At 32.4% G+C, this 18,108-nt stretch overlaps 1 protein-coding gene across 5 annotated transcripts in view; it reads left to right on the top strand.

The window, feature by feature from the left end:
- LOC143240768 (ARF GTPase-activating protein GIT2-like) overlaps positions 1 to 13,017 on the top strand; it is a 61,036-nt gene extending 48,019 nt beyond the window's left edge. For 3 of the 5 annotated variants that reach the window (XM_076483767.1, XM_076483764.1, XM_076483766.1), the window contains 3 exons: positions 6,708 to 6,914; positions 8,849 to 8,912; positions 10,257 to 13,017. In XM_076483767.1, the coding sequence (XP_076339882.1) occupies positions 6,708 to 6,914; positions 8,849 to 8,912; positions 10,257 to 10,451 (466 nt within the window). In that variant the 3' untranslated portion in view covers positions 10,452 to 13,017. The remainder of the gene's footprint in view (positions 1 to 6,707; positions 6,915 to 8,848; positions 8,913 to 10,256) is intronic. The other 2 variants (XM_076483768.1, XM_076483765.1) reach the window with 1 other exon arrangement.
- Positions 13,018 to 18,108: the final 5,091 nt, after the last annotated feature.

The raw sequence follows: 18,108 nt of genomic DNA, 5'->3' as shown, positions 1-18,108 counted from the left end.
ATTGCTGCAGTGTCCTTGTGTGGCATTTTAGTGCATCCCCTTGTAGGGCCCCATGATGTGTATGGTCAGTGGGCACTGAAATATTCCTTTTTTTATTATGGATCTTCCAAATTAGAACATAAAATAATGAAAAAACAGCCCACAGGTAAACGATCACGTCTTGAAGATTCTGACCAGCAATCTTCAACATCTCATTTTCTTATACTACATTCTCTTTCAGACAAACCTTTAGGGCACATGTCTCCCTTTTTCATTCAAAAGGGACTAGAGGGACTTGCTGGCTCTCCAAAGGCAGTGAAGAAGCTTCACTCTGGTGACATATTGGTGGAAGCATCCACATCTCAACATAGTGAACTCCTCTTGCATTCAAAGGCAATTGGGGATATACCTATTGAGATTACACCTCATGCTACTTTGAATTCATCACAAAAAGTTATTGATGAGAGGGATTTAAAGAACATCTCTGAGTCTGAGATTCTCGCTGGTTTCTCCACCCAAGAAGTTTCTGCAGTGAGGCATATCTCCACTTGCAAAGATAGAATTACGATGCCAATCAATGTCCTCATTCTGACATTTACATCACTACATCCACCTGCCACCATCAAGGGAGGTTATCTTAATTGCAGGGTACAGTTATACATTCCAAACCCTCTCAGATATTTCCAGTGTCAGAGGTTCGGTCTCTCAAAGACATAATGTCGTGGTTCCTTGATGTGTGCTCGTTGCAGTGGCAAAACCACGATACTTATGAGTATGACATGGACCTTCATTGCATCAAATGCAATGGGTCTCACCCATCCTACATTCCTTCTTGTTCTTAATGGTTTGAAGAAAAAGAGGTGCAGAGCTTGATCATGGTTCAAAACATTACTTACCCTGAGGCTTGAAAGTTCCTGTCAACCACTTCGTCTCGACATATGCTGCTGCACGTTGTTCCACTACTACAGTGGGAGTTCAGAAGGATCTCTCTATGCCTTCAAAAGAATCATTCTCAAACCAAATGAGAAGTCATTTGATCTCCATGGTTAAAAAAGTTGATGAATGAACTTCAACACCCATCTCTGTCCCTGACATACATTCCAGCAAATCCCAAGATCCACTTCCTTTGGCTCTGGGTTTGGGCATTTCCTCAAGTACATCTTCTTCTCCCACCACAAGGTGCCAAACGATCATTTGTTCATGTCCTCAGTCACTGGAATCCTCTTCCAATGGCAAAGACCTGCCCAATCAACTCAGGGCAGGATCTATGGAGGTCAATAAATCTCCCTCAAATGAAGACAGTAAAGACAAAGGACATGGTCATAAACAGAAGGGCTTTCCACCCAAATTCGCCTACACATAAATAAAAATGGCCACCTTAATACAATAGAACTGTTGAGGTTTACATTTTGATCTGGATGACATCAAAGTACTGATTGCTTCTTACCATCCTGTATGTCTTTCCTTACAGGAAACATTTCTGAAACCTGCTGATACAGGCACCTTTTGGCAGTTTTCTTTGTACAGAAATGACAAGCTGTGTGATGGACAAGTGCATGGAGGGGTGGGCAATGTTGGTTGATCAGCATGTGCCCACCCTCTATTTGCCACTCTAGGTGAAAGCTTTTGCTGGGTATCTAGCACTTCTGCTTCTTCCTCCACTTTCTCAGGCATCAAGACTCAAGCAAAATGATCACCTCTTTCCTTTTAAGCTGATTGTCTCTATGACTATAATTGTTCCTTTACACTGGTGAAACTTAAACTGGCCCTTCATCAGCCTGAAGCACATCAGTCGGACTTGATGATGTACACTATTAAATGCTGCACCATCTATCTCCTGCTTCTCTTGCTATTTTTCTGATTGTTTTAAACCAGATTTGGCAGGAGAATGTTTTTCTTGATGCCTGGCACCAGACTATTGTCTTACCTTTCTCTAATCCTGGGAAGGATCCCAAGATTCCTTTAAACTACCGTCCAATTGCTTTGATGAGCTGTCTCTGTAAGACCTTAGAGAAAATGGTTAATGCTAGTCTTGTTTGGTTCCTCGAATCAAACAACCTCCTCTCACCCACCCAGTGTGGGTTCCGATGACAGAGCTCCACCACGGATCACCTGATTCGACTTCAAACTTCAATCAGAGAAGCCTTTCTCAAATGACATCTTGTATCAGTATTCTTTGAGAAGGCTTATGATACAACACGGAGGTATAGCATTTTGTGAGACCTCCATATATATGGGTTACGTGGTCATTTGCCCATTTTTATTAAAAATGTTTTAATGGATAGGCAATTCCAAGTTTGTGTGGGTTCGACACTTTCCCTGTCCTTTCTACAGGAACTTGGAATCCCTCAAGGCTGTGTTTTGAGTATTACACTTTTCAGTATAAATATTAATGCCATCACTGAACAACTTCCTCTTTCTGATGCAAACAGACTCTATATTGCAAACTTTTACATTTTGTGTTCGTTGTCGATCATGAGGTATATTGAGCGGCAGCTACAGACTGCCCTCAGTCATTTACTGAAGTGGACCACAGCAAACAGCTATAACTTCTCTATCTCTAAAACCTTTTGCATGCACTTTTGCTGTAAATGGGGTATTCATCCTGATCCTGAACTCCGTATTGGTGAAGTTGTGCTGCATGTTATCCCTCAGACAAAGTTCTTGGGGTTTATCTTTGACCCCCACACCCTCAGTGGGCTCAACAGATAGCCTGATGTGACTTTGCTAAAAGAAAACACAAACACATTATCTTTGACCGTAAGCTGACCTTTGTACCACACATCAAGCAGCTACAGGTCAAATGTACAAGAGCACTGAACATATTCCATGCCCTCTCTTCCACCACTTGGGGAGCAGATTGATGCTCCATGCTAAAGGTATATCGTGCCTTTATTCAATTGAAACTTGACTGTGGATCACTGGTCTATGGCTCTACCAGGATCTCTACTTTAAAGATACTGGACCCCTTTCATCATCAAGGATTTCGGTTCTGCACCGGGGCTTTCCGTACTTCCCCAGTTCAGAGCTTATATGCAGAGTCTCATAACCTTCTTTAAACTTCCCCAATTTGCAACTGTCTTTACTATATGCTTCGAAACTTTGTTCCTCACCAAACCATTTCAGCTGGGGCTGTGTTTTCCTTCCTCAGTAGGCCATACTTTTTCAGAATAGACAATCTGCTATTACTCCTTTTGGCCTTCATATCTAGGTGCAGTTGGATGAATTGGTCTGTCCTTGGATAGCATTGCTGTATCCACTGATCAGCCCATCCCACCATGGCTTCTTATAGTCTCCAAATGTGACCTATCTTTAAGTCATCTGAGAAAAGCAGTCACTCCCGATTAGAAATACTGTGTTATTTGCTGAACATCAGGTGACTGTGGTCTCTGCCATGGTTTGTTGTGGTTTGGTGGTTGCATGCAGAATCCCCTTTACAGCTTCTGTGTTCACTGCTGAAATGTATGCCATTTTTATTGCACTGGATCACATAAAAGCCAAGCAGTACTCAAATTACATTATTTATACTGACTCACTTAGTTCTCTATTGGCCCTGGAATCGTTTCACGTTAGTTCACACCCTGTTCTCATCAATATTCAAAACCAACTGGTCCGTATCTTTTTAACATCTACTTCTATCTAGTTTTTCTGGATACTGGGTCACGCTGGTATTTGCAGGAACAAGCTCACTGACACAGCAACTAAATCTATCTGCTCTGGCACTATCAATGCTGTGCCTGTTCCATACATGGACTGTAGTCCTGTATTCAGGGCTCAGCTCCGTGTCAGTTGGCATTGGACTTGGAGTGAGGAACATGAAAAGAAGCTTTTCCAAATAAAACCCTTCATTGAACTTTGGCCATCTTGCTTCTATAAGGATCGAAAAGAGGAAGTTTTTTTGTTTTGTTGTCGTTATGACTCTCAACGACAGCACCATTTTAAACATGTTCTGTCCCAAGGTTTATCTGTAACATTAGACAGTGTTATTGGCAATGGTGACACTGTCCACCTTATAAATGTTTTAGTTTTTTTAAAGGCCAACTTCAGATGACTAACGCTGCTGTTTGAACTGCCCGTTAGTTATTCTGGAGAATTTTCATTAAAATTTTTCCACAAGTCTTTTGAAACTTTTATTACTTTACTTTCTGAAAATTGGTCGTAACGTCGAATAACTCTGAATCAGGACTGGAAAGGCCAACTTCAGGTGACTAACGGTGGTTTTTGAACTTATCTGTTAGTCTTCCTTGCGAGTTATGATAATTACAATTATGTTACAGAATATCATTTACAACTTGTACACTCAAGTTTTACTCTTTCCACTGTAGACTAGATGTAAAAATTGGTTTGAATGCTATTCATGTATTTTTTCAATTCAAAAATTAAACTTTGTTTTATTTTATCTTAATTTTGTTTTATCAGTTTTATTAATTTTTTACCAGATGTTTGGTGCAGATAGCCTAGTTGCTTTGTGCTGTAAAACACCAAACCAACCAACCAACCAGTTGTGATTAAGCTGGGTTTGCATTACCACTGAATTAGAGACATATGAATAAGACAATCAACTCAAGCTAACCACAAAGTTCCAAGCAGCAAGTGTGATAAAAAGTGGCTATTCTGTTGCTGCTTTGTATATAAATATAATGCACTCACTATTTGTACTAAAGAAAATTGAGTGAGTGACATCATTCCCAGTTTATGTGAAACAAATATACTAATTATCAATTTCAACAAGTTTTCTTATTTTAAAATAATGAGCATTATTTGTTTACATCTTTCAAATTTTCCCACTTACTTAACTTTCCCCACCACTTTGATAAAGTTGTTTATTAAGACATATGATAATTTGGTTTTAACATCATTAAAAATATGAGTTACAAACAGATATAGGGGATATAACTTTAACAGTGGGCTATTTTTTCATATTTTTGTATCCTCTAACATTGTCCCATCATTGCTGATGTTTCATAGTCATATGAAGTATTAAAAACTAGTCAGATCAGAGCAGAGAAATGTCTCAAATATGATGTCAACCTACCAACTCTCCACATGAAGGTCAGTTTTCACCATGACCTAAAAACATCAATTTTTTCTAATTCTAAAGGCTGTCCTAATAAGAAATAGAAGTTTGTGATTTTTGAACTTAAAACATTTGTGAAGTGTAAATGAATGTGGTAATTATCAGTTTTGTACCATATTAAACATATTATTTTACTAACCTTCTCCACAAACGTTTCACAAGGAATTAGTAAGTTACATTCAAAACTTAAATTGCTTTTTATTCCTGGTATACCAATAAATATAAATAATAAAAGTAATTAATAATTCATATGTCAATATTATACAAGTTTTAAGTTCTTACTTTTACAAGGCAATAATTAAATAAAATTGAAAATTTATTCAAGTGTGAGAGTTGTGGCATTTGCTCTGTAAGCATCCCATCTTATGTAATTTATTTATTACCCATTCAAGAAGTACAAAACGTAATGTAGATTATGTGTTATCATAATCTCTCAAACAAACCATATAATTTTCCTAGTCTTCAATCTTTTTGGTTACAGAGTAATAAAATGACCAAACCCTCTTGCCATACCCACATGTCACATCCTATCACAAGTTATCAACAGTTCTCCCTGATATTCAATACTATAGTATTTATAACCAGTAGATATACAAGGTTTTCAGCTCTCAAATGAGTGTTATATTACACTGTTTTCTGTAGAAAAAATTGTCAATTTTTCTTTCATTTCAAGCTTTATTTTCATGGGAAACATACCAAAGAACTTAGGTGAAGTTTTAACGGCTCTTATAGCACAGTTAGAAAGCCAGAAAATTTGTGATAGTTATAGGACTTTGTCTGCTTTTTGCATGCTATTATTCAGTGTTCATTTGTGCAATAGTTAATTAAATAAAAATCTTAATACCATATACTATCCTTAGTATAAAAAAAAGTAGGATTAAATGTTATCAACAGTGAAGGGTAAAAAAAATAACAAGACCTGGGTAAGTTTTTTTTTCTTGTTTTTGTATGTGTTCTTTATTTATTATTATAAAAGTAACTAAACTGGAAAAATTTGAAACTGTTTATATTGATTGAAGTTTAGATTGGTTGATATAAATAGTAATAATGATATAAAGTTCTTTTTATGAAGTATGCTTGTGATACTTCCTGCATGGTGTACTTCAATAGTGTAATGTGAGTTGCATGTTCAACAAGTGATATACAATTGATAATGGTGCAAATAGTAGTTACATTCAAGTTTCAAATAGCAATAAGACAATAAAATTTAAGTATTGATAGATTTATACTGCTATAAGTTTAAAGCTACTTAAGATAAATAAATGTATTTTAATATTACAATCTAAAGTCATTCTAGAAGTAATAACTTCGATTTTTCTTTTGATTATGATGTCTGTTAAATTAGTCAACCATGTATAAAGTTCATGTTGCGTCTAAGTTATGAATGAATATTTATATTGTAAGTGTTTAAGTTATGTTATAGGAAGAGAGATTTATGTTGCTAGTGCCTGAGTTTTATGAACAAACAAAAGAAACTGCAGATGAGAAGATAGCTCGCATGGAATTTTTAAAGTTTTTGTGTTGAATATAGAACATATTCTTTTAATTTTCTTTTAAAACTTTCTAAAATTTATTTAATGTTTTTTCTTCAGTGGGGGCAATTATATGTTACCAGTTTTTAAATTGTGTGCTATTCCCTTTTGTGTTTCAGTAGCAGCTCACATCAGAGTCGAAGTAATTCATTAAGTCCTTCATCTGAGTCCCCACCAGTGTCAAATGAAATGATACAGTCTAAACATCCATCTGCAAACAGCATGTCTAAGCTGCCATCCCGAGAAGAAATAGACCGCAAAACGGAACAGATCACAAAAAAAATTCAAGAGCTTCTTATTTCTGCACAAGAGAAAAAACATGAAAAGTGAGTTGTGTTTCTTTGTAAATGTTTTATAGTCAAATGCATATGAAAATTTATTACTTCTTATAAAGCTATACTGCCAATGATAGTGTACTTAAAACTTTACAACTGAATAACATCAATTTCCCATGAAATGTATAACAGCTGAGTTTCAGGAAATATGCAGCCATATTTATCATTTTTCTCTCTCAAAAGGACATTATGATGGAAAAATGAAATTTTACTTCCTTAATACTTTTAGAATGGAGTTTGGTATACTTTTTCAGCTACTAACTTGCATGTGGCTGGATATCTCTTTTAAAAAAAAAACAATTTTCTTTGGGGGCAGAATAATCAAATAGTATAATGTCAGTATGGAAAAGAAATGCAATACTTGATGAAATGGTTTTGTTGTTATTGTTTGTGACAACAACATCAGGGTAAATGTGAAACAGATTTTCTGTTGTTAATGCATCTAGAATACACCAGTAACTTATATAGCTCAACACTGGTAAACTAATATTTAATTGGATGTGTATCTATAAGGACTGGTAATGACTGTGGTGAAGAAAATGTGGTTTTAACTACTGTGTGTATTTGATTGTGTACATGAGTTTTAATTTGTGTTTTTATAAACCGAGATTGGTTGGGCTACTTTTATAAATTTTTTCACTCTGTTATATCGCTAAGACAATGTTTTTAGTGTTATGTTAATTATGTTTTAAAGGATTTGTTTTTGCAGGTGAGTGTGTGTAATTTTGTTTTAATTTACATCCTTTTAGAGGAATTCCATAAATCTGTTGTACTGTTTATTATGCAAGTACTTACAATAAATTCTTAATATTTATTGCTTTCGTTTATAAAATGTAGAAAATTCCATTATTACTATGATATGAACTTGCCGGTGTAATAGTTTATACAACTAATTACAACTACAAAGTATTTTCAATTTGATATCTTGATTATATATGAAAATCTATTTGTACACTTACATTAGCCATCTGTAACAGGGGTTATAGGTTCTGTATGAGATGAAACCTTGAATTTATATTTCTGCTGAAACAGGCTGCATGTCTTCCTAGTGTTAAGTGTTGTTTATTTGACTTGTGCTTACTCATGTGTAAAATTCTTAACATAGAAATTAAAATACAGTGCAATAAATAGGTTTGAAGTTTGATACTAGTACATCTCATATAAGCAAGTATTTGTCCAATGGTTAGTCATCAAAATTAACTTCAAAACAAAACTGAAATCAGGTACTTAAATGTTAACTGTGATCTCAGAGTTGAAATTAAACTGTATTTAAAATTTTAATATTTATCTTTTTTTTGACATTTTATTTGTTTATATGATTATACTAATTCCAACTTAAATTATTTCTTAAGCACACTTTTTTTCTGTCTATTTTTGTAAACATAGTCTGTTTTGTAGAGAGAGATGCTGTGACACAAACACAGAAATCTGCTTCCTGAAATTGGGTTTTCAATTATTGTTTCAGTCCATCACATTAAAGTTTCAATACAAAGTGTACACAAGCTTCAATTATGTATTGTTTAAGCTTGTTAGATATGTATTAATTGATCTATGGTGCTGTACCAGTATTCTGTCCAAACCAAAAATAAAAATGGCTTTTCCACAGACTTATTAATTTGACAGTGTAAAATAAAATTGGTATCAGTTTTATATTATTTTCTGTTACAAAATTTTGTAATTAAAATGTGAATAAAATATTGAAGTTTTAATTGAAAATTCTGAAAATATTTGTGTTGCTTTGTTTGGCACTATTTAGTTTTTCAAAATGTATAGCATGTGCGTGAACAAATACACAAAACTCTGTGTAAGTGTTTTTGATAGATAGTCAACATATATATTTAAATAGGTACTCTGTCTTCTTTATACTTTTGTACATTGCTCTGAAAAAACTTTCACAGGTTAGATGTTTTTTTTCCACTGTACAGTTTTATACCTTGCTCTGAGAAAATAGTGAAGGCTGTTACTGAGATTGCAAGTGTATTTCCTCAAGTAAGATATCTTTACTGTATTATCTAGGAATGTAATCTTTTTTTCTGAGGTAAGTGTTTTTTTTCTACCATAATGTCCAAGTCATAATGTTTTCTAAGAAAAAGTTTTTTAAAAAAATTGCAATAATCAGGATGCATACAGAAATATAAAGAAATTTCCATTGCTTTAAAAATTTTGGGTTAGATGTTTACTGAGAGAGTTTTTGTTAATGTTTGAACCAGTATATCTTAAAAAATGTTTTCATATTTAATTTTAAAACCTTCTACTTTAAGATGTCACTTTTTAGGAAACTCAAAATTTGTAAAAGAAACATTTATTTATGTTTCAGGTTCTGTGTTTTAAAGCACAAGATTCTAAGGTGGCTCATTGCAGGTTTCTTGTTATAAATATGTGTAAATAACATTTTCTTATTTTTCATGCATATGGCAAATTTATAATTGATTTGCAAAGAATTCAATGATGGAAACCATCAGAAGTTTACATATTTTATCCAGATTATATACGTTAAATGGTTTGTAATTATTCTTGTCATTGCTAACTATGATTAGCATTTATATTAAATAAAAGATCTTATTAGTAATGAGTTATAGGTTTTAGAAGGTTGCTGTAACTGTTTGTGTATGCTTTGGAAAAACATTCTGATTAGTCTGTTATTAAAGGAACTTGTGATTAAAGGTACTAACTGACTTTTATAATAATGTTTACTTACATATTATTAAACTAACACTGTAATTTTCATTTTTTAATGCTTCATTTCTATATATTTGGATTATCAGTTTTTCTGCATGGTGAGATGAATGGTTTATATTCAAAATCATGTGTAAATATCAATATTCATTGCAAGTTATTTAAAGTAGCTTTTTTATTGTTATATCTTGTGTTTTATTATAAATTTATGTAAAAATTATATTTTGAAAGTTATTGTAAATAGCAAAATATACAGATATTTTATTCAGTGTTAAAAATGTTTGAAATAAATGGTGTTTAACATATTTTTAAATTTAATTTTTTATGTAATTCTATGTATTGTAATTTTGCTTTTGATACATTTACAGTGCTGTTCAAAACAAAATTAGTATGAAAGTGCATGTAAATAAGCATAAGACTCCTTAATGAAACAATATACTGCTGATGAGTATACTTGTAGGACTTTTTATAAGAAAAACATTTAATTTTTTTTCATCTCATGATTATATTTCTCAATCACGATATGAAACCTGTGTGGAACATCGAGGAAGTCCTAAATTTGGTGTTTTACACGGTGTCGTAGATTTCAAAGAAGTCGTTTATTTTATTTTTGATCATAATATGAATCAAGGAGAATAATAATTTTCAATTTTTCAGGGCATACAGGAAGATCACATTAGATCCATTTTGAAACAGTTAACGGGAAGTGCATCACGATTACAGAGAGAATGTAACGCACTTTTGTGTCAGAACCAGCCATCAATAGATTATCGATTTGTTACTCAACAGGTCATTCAGTGTGCTTATGACATTGCCAAGACTGCAAAGCAGTTGGTCACGATTTTTCACTAATTTTAAATGAAGTAAAAAACAGTGCAATTGTAACGCAAATAGATAAATGCTTTAATGACTCGATAAGATTTGAAACCACAAAGACATGATTGAAATTGTTGTAAGATCCCAGTGAAGGTTGTTTGGTCAAAACAATGATCATGTGTTTTGCTGTCGTAAAGAAATTTTATCCATATCTTTTTTTTTTTTAAATCCTTGGAAAGGAAAGTATAGTTGACTGAATCAAAAGATTGATTTTACTATTTGGAAATTGTTAATATTTTTGGGCATTTTAGAATTGGGCATTTTAATGGAAAAGTAACAGTTTCTATATCAATAGGTTTTATACTTAGCTCAGTGATCTTAAAAGAATTTCTGTTGATAGGAAGAATAAAAGAAAAATAGTATATTGTTGCATAAAGCCTCAGAAGTTCTTAAAACCTCTTTGTAACTAAAAGACTTCTACCTAGCACATATTAGAGTGTAATGGCTAAGCTAAACTGTTGAAAATCAATAAAAACTTAAAAAAATAGAGATAAAGCAGCATAATAAAAAATGTTTTGGACAATCATACTTAGAAAGCTTATAGTGTGGTTAGAATTATGCAGCAAAAGAAAATATTGTAGAAGATTAATTAGTACCATAATATAAATTTAGGGTAATTTTTTGTCTTTTCTATTATTTTATTATTATTATTTCAAGTGATTTGAAACCTGTAAGATATAAATGCCATATCAGGTTTTGTAGTAAAAATAAGATTTTATTTTGCATTTAAAAAGCTATGTTTATCTTTTAATGTACTTAATAGTTTGATTTCTACATTTGAGTATCTTTGCATTTTTATTTTGTAAATGTTTGACACCCTGTTTTATAATTCACACCTTAAGAGTTCTTACAAGATCAAAGAGTATAGCAGTCAAATATCTAGAATAGAATCCTTTCACAGTATGTGAATATCAAATTGTTCTTGACTGCTTTTTAAACTTGTTAGCAATTATATATATATGTATTTTTACATCTAAAAGTGAAAAAAATAAAATTAGTCATGTTTCATATTTGGTGGTCAAGAACTACTTATGCAATATTCTGTAAATCACTTTAACAAAAAAGAAGAGTTTGTTATTTTTTTCTGTGAGAAAATAGTAAGTATGAACATATACTTGAAATTTTTCACCTTGTTTGGATATGTTCATTATATACACACATTATTTACTCAGCTTCATAAACAGGGATAATAAATTAATGAATAATAATCACACCTGATACTGTGGGTTCCACAGTAATTGTTTTTTATTAGTGTTTTTATTGGTGTGAATCTCTCTGATGTTCTGTAGTTGTAGCCAAAAATTATTTGAATTTTGATTACATTTAAAGTATGATATTTATTTTCATTTTGTATGTAATATGCAATACAGTGTAACAATTTTGGATTTTCATATCTTAATGAAGAAAGAATGTTAACCTTGTGACTTTAAAGTTTAGCCATTTGTTTGTGCAGTTTTAAGAACTAAAATGTAAGCCCTAAAAATGTTCTTGTCTTGATTCATGCATTTTTTAAATTAAAAGGTAAGCTCTTGAAATTTTCCTATTCTTATTCAGGGAAATTAATGAATGTGGGTATAATATTTTTAAAACTGTTGCATTGTAACTTACTTGGAAGTTGTTCAAGTGCTCAAAATTTAAAGTATAATAGTTGCTCAGGAAATAGTTATAGCCAACAAAACTCTTGAAATTACAACTTCCAGTTTTACACTTGCTCATGCAAGATTATTATTTTAAAACAGAAGATCTGTGAATATTCTTGGTAAGCATTAAATGAGAACTATGTATTTAATAGATATAGTGTTTGTTAAAAACTAATATATGTTTTGCTATTTGTCTTTTAGTACCTTTGGAATGATTCTGTCCTTGAATTATATATATTCTCTATTAATTAATAAATGAAAATATTGAAACTTGAAACAAAAGACACTTCTTCAGGCTTTAATGTGATATCAGCAAAATTTTATTAATGTTTTGAAACCAAAATATTTTTTTTTTACTTTACCCAAATTTTTAAGTATTTTCAATTAATACTTTTCATACATTTTTTAGCCCTGTTAAATATATAATAAAATTTTAGCTTCATAAAGTGAAATATATTTAATTCCATACCTAATACCAACATAACTTATCATAAAAGAGAAAAGTAATGTATTAATGGAATGACCAAATTGAGCATTACTTTCTGAGGTGTAGTGGAATCAATTGTCTGTTTGTACACATTTTCTTAGGACTTTGAATATAAAATGATTTGGGAAAAAAAACAAACTAGAAAGAAACCAAATGTGTATGTTTTTATGAAGACTATATTACACTAACTGGAAATTGGAAGCTGAGATGCAAGTTATTTTGTGTATTTCTGTTGAATATGTATTTAAAATTTTGGCATAATAATTAAAAAGTTTAATTTTACTACATGCAGCTATTTTCATACTATTTTTTAGAATATTGTTGAATTAAGTAGCTGCTGCCTTTTAAGATGCCTTTAGAGCTTATGTGTATTTTAGATTATCAGAAAGTATAATAAAGTACATTGTTTAAGTTATCTTTGAAAGATCAATCTGTTCAAGTTTTGTGTATTTGAATTGGACCTTCACTGGTCTATTTAGTTGTATGGGAATTAAACCTTATAACATTTATGACAGAAACATTATCAGAAATTGAAACTTGTATTATGCAGAGGGTTGGATACTACTAGCTGCTGTGTGTGCCTCTGTGGTTAATAAAATTGGTGTAATTTTGGATGTCTTCCATCAAAGGTTACCATCTTGTCTGATGACCATCCTTTCTTCCATCTAACCATGGACTAATGTGGTCAGTGAGTAACTTTTAATTCTTTAGAGACTATTACACTATAATACACTTTATTGCACATCACCTCAGTTATTCTAGATCATTTAGAATCCAACACTACCTTAGAAAACAGATTTTGAAGGTCTTCTAGGTGCATCAGATAACCTTCACTCCCTGAGTTTATGGTTAAAGAGTGATTAGTTGTCAGGGGCCTTTTTTACATAGCAAGAAAGTCCAAGAACAAGGAAAGGACTTCTTTCTACAAACTGTTGTAGTATTTTGTGGATTGTAGATTTATCACAAAATACTGTTCAGTATTAAATGTATTTATTTTTCCTAAGTTACAACTATTAAGGAAACATGAGGAAAGATGATACAATGCTGTAAGTCAGCACAAATGGATATCCATAAAACAATACAATACAATAATGCAGTTAGGGTAAATGGCTTTTATGATATGTGTTGTACTAACAAGAACAAATAAAAACTAATGGATATTAGTTATTTTACAGCTCATTTGGACACCTCAATTTAACTAAAGCATAATGTTAAAAATAACCCAAACAAGTTAAATGTAAAATTGTGAAATCCAATTACTTTATTTTAAGAGACCAACTCCAGCACCATGAGAAACCAAAATCTGTCTAAATCGTGATAAAGACAAATGAAAAAATACAGCGAGTCTTCTTCAAATTAAACATAAATGCTCTCATGAAAGTGAATGTTAAATAGAAAGAAAATTCAGTGAAAACTTAGGTGGGATCCACTAAATAAATTGAACTTGCTTAAAAGCCACACAAAATTTATTTACATTGTCTTAAATGAACAATGAACTTCAGTAAGTTAGTGTGTTGAAAGACCAAAATTTGCACCTACCATTTCAGTTACTGGGTGTGTGCTTGCAAAGGGCGTGGTTGCCCACAGCCATTACATGATTCGTCAACAAGAGAAACATCTGATTTCTTTATGGACATAATGATGAGCTCATTGAAAAAGCTGAGCAACTCACTGCATTCAAAAGGGAAACTTAAAAATTTTTGGAATTATGAGATTAGAGCTATTGTTAACTTTTGTTTATCATGTCAACCCAACCATCCATAATTCTAAAACTTCAAAAAATATAGTTAAAAATAGCTTTTTAACATTTAAAATGCTATGCACCAAATCAATACAAGAAATAGTCTTTCATCAAAGAAACATACTAATATCCTTCAGTAATAAAATTATATACTATAGGTAGTTGAATAAAATGATCACATTGGTACACTGAGCTCATAAACTTGAAATAAAACTATGTATATACACACACAAACAAAAAATCCTTTATTCTAAAACTTATCCTAAACATGTATACACTGTACGAAAAACCTTAACCCAAAACATAAATGCTATTTATAGGATGAATGTAACTAGAGAAAAATATTGTACAAATTGCATATATATATATATATATATGTGTGTGTGTGTGTGTGTGTGTGTGTGTGTGTGTGTATTATATACAAAGAGATAGTGAAAAATATATATACCCAGAAAGACAGCCATAAATTTGTGATAAACCTATTATAAAAATATTTGTAATTTTAACTTTAACTCAAATTCTAAAAATAAGCCATTTAACACCAAACTTAAGTATGAATAACAACAAAAGAAGAGAAAGAGATGTAAAAGTATTTATGAAAATCACTCCTCAAGATTATACACTGGTCTTTCTCACCTTAACCCATGTAACATATGGTAGTGCATAACCCATTTTGACATTTAGCGACTTCTCATGGCTGTTGTAACAGATATACTGTGATGCATTTATTTTAGTGCCTACGCTTGTTTCTGTATAGTTTGTTTTGACTGTGATGTTCATTGTTGGTTGTGTAATGCGCAAGTCCCGCCTGTTCTCAAATTTTGTATTAGATTCTTGAAAGTGAGAATTAACAATATTTGTTTACGAAAACGCACAAGAACCTTGATGAAATTTCTACAAACTCATGTGATTCCTATAAAAAGCGGCTAGTAGAAAGACAGATTATTATTATAGTACAGCTACAGCCTCGGAAGCTATAATTGTGATTAAAGCCTCTTAATCGAAAAACAAAATCTGACCAAGAATGTTTGTAAATTTCGAATATTACAAACCGTTTAAATTCAGTGAAATTACTTCGGATATTTGCATTTCTACGAGAACATTAAATATTCTCGGCAAGAAGTGAGCTGGTACCATGTGTTTGGGCTGGTCAAAAAAAGACATCGCTATCTTAGGCGAGATGTAACAAAATCAATTCCAAATTAATTTGCTCGTCGTACACTTGAATCGTCCATAAAATATTCAGTTCTAGACCGGATATAAGTCTCAGTATTGTTTGTAAAACTCTTGTGTATATAAACCATCATTTACAATAACTTATCATAAATTGTATTGTTTTTAAGTTTGTATCAGTCCTGTTGGCCAAAACCATAATTTTAATACATATTAACATTTAATTAACTTCTATGTTGAAATTTACGGTTATTTGAAATAGTAATAAATCGGAGACTTGTCCGAAATAAATTATAATACGTCACACTGTTTCCAGGAGAACTTGTGTTCACCAATTAATGCAGACTTTAACCACTCCATTTATTTCTATGAATGTTTTGGAACATCTCTTCTGGCGAGAGGACCATAAGTCATGTCAAAATGAAACATTATTTCCTTGCTTAATATGGGCATGATCAATAAACAGCTTATAGACTGTTTAATTATTCTATACATCATTAAAATGTACACTTTGTGTTAATTTTATTGGGTTTCATCAAGATCAACAAGCTTGGAAGCACATGCTTGATAGTTTGTGTAACCTGTTCTACTAGACCAGTGCTTCTCAACTTGATGAATAATTCCCCCAAGGGTTAATAAGATCATCTTCAGGGTGAATGAGAATGGTTAAGTAAATGAGTATTATCAATTATACAACACATTCAAGAACAAAGAAAAAGTGTATTTATTGTTGTATTTATTCTAATTATGGTTCATTTATATTTACGTCATATTAAAGAATTTTGCATTTTAATTTAGTACTTGTCCTTTTTCGAACTAGTGTGAGTGAGCTGCTGTAAAAACTTAAAGCAATAAATAATATTGAAGAAGAAGCACTTTGTTAGACCGTCGAAATAGGTGTGATAAAGCAAAATGCATCTATTCACCACATCTAACGCAACTGTAAGAACAATAGGATGCAAAAGTTATCTGTTAATCCTTGTATATCTCTTCTAGTTCTCCAAGTGTTCTATCAGTCAGAGACTGAGAATATGTATTGAACAATAGATAAGCCTCAGCTCCATTCATGATGAATGTTGCTCATGACCTTGAGCTACAGTCTTTTGGATTAAACAACTGATGTTTGTTTGTTTTGAATTTCGCGCAAAGCTATATAAGAGATATCTATGTTAGCCGCCCCTAATTTGCAGGGTAAGACTAGATAGAAGGCAGCTAGTCATCCACTCACCTCCAACTCTTGGGCTACACTTTTACCAACGAATAGTGAGATTGACCATCACATTATAATCCCCTATGACTGAAAGGTCATAGTGTGACAGGGATTCGAACTCACGACCCTCAGATCGCGATTCAATCACCTGGCCATTCCAGGTCATAAACAACTGATGCTAAGGACTTCCCTTCTGTATAGGAGGTTTAAGAATTTCCTGCTATAATTACCCCATTTCAGCTATTTATTTTTCTCATCACTGTTCACATAACACCCAATACGTTCACTATCGTGACCAGTAGACCCACCATAAAATGTTATCGCAAGTATGGGAAATATACTTGTGGCTTCCAGTCTTTGTGTAATGCATAGTCTAGAGATTATTTTGTCTTAGAGGTGTGTATTCTATATCTATATAGAAGCGAGTCACTATTGTTCTAGCCAGCTGGCCATTTGGTTCTGCAAATACACTGGCCTATTCAACCAACAAATTACTGAGTTCCACTTGCTTTGTTGGATTCAGATTGTTTGCATAGTCTGTAAAATATCTCAGATGTTTTTAACAAGTACATACTTAATTTTCAGCATAGTCTTATAGATATAACCTTAGCGTTACCACTACCCTAGGTGCTTTCTGCTGTGTTTGCAGCATTAATGTCCAGCGATCTTTTCAACATAAAACTGGATAGCTGATCATCCATAATTATCAAACAGTACTGGGATTTGATCCATTCTCCGTCAACTGCCTGAGCTAATGCTGCTTACTTTTTGGGAAAAAAACAACTCATTTTAATGGAAGGTTCTATAGCCACATCATGTTGTCAATGTATAGAATAGTTTTAGTAAACCGCGGAACATCACTTAATTGTAAAGAAGTACTGCTTTTGCCTCTCTTCATACATGTACAGTCTGCTGTTCTTGGGCTTGATCTGGTTGACATCAGAACATCAATTCACCTGTAGCACAAGAAAAAATGAACAGTATCTTATGTAGTACGTCCATCGAGAAGACGCTAATGACAGAATCAACGATGTTGGTGCTTGCTTTTGTTCTATGAGTGACATTTAGGCACAACCATAAATCTTCTACCACTACTCACATCTAATAAATAATTATTCATCAGAGCAAAGTGTGTATCCACTAGACTCCCACACCCAATGCTAGAAACTGGGTTTTGATACCTGTAATGGGTGAGCATAGATAGCCCATTGTGTAGCTTTGTGCTTTACTTAAATACTTGGAGGAAACAAGATTCTGAAGGAGAAGAAACTGAGAGAATATAGTAAAATAACTAATCCCGCGGAAGGAAAAGCGGGTATACACATTGTGTTTTTGCTTCTTTCTTTTTAGTAAAGGTTGTTCATTTCGCATTTACAGTCTTG

The sequence above is a fragment of the Tachypleus tridentatus genome, chromosome 13 (assembly GCF_004210375.1).
Source record: "Tachypleus tridentatus isolate NWPU-2018 chromosome 13, ASM421037v1, whole genome shotgun sequence".
Taxonomy (NCBI): domain Eukaryota; kingdom Metazoa; phylum Arthropoda; class Merostomata; order Xiphosura; family Limulidae; genus Tachypleus; species Tachypleus tridentatus.
This window is presented reverse-complemented; position numbering and strand designations above follow the sequence as displayed.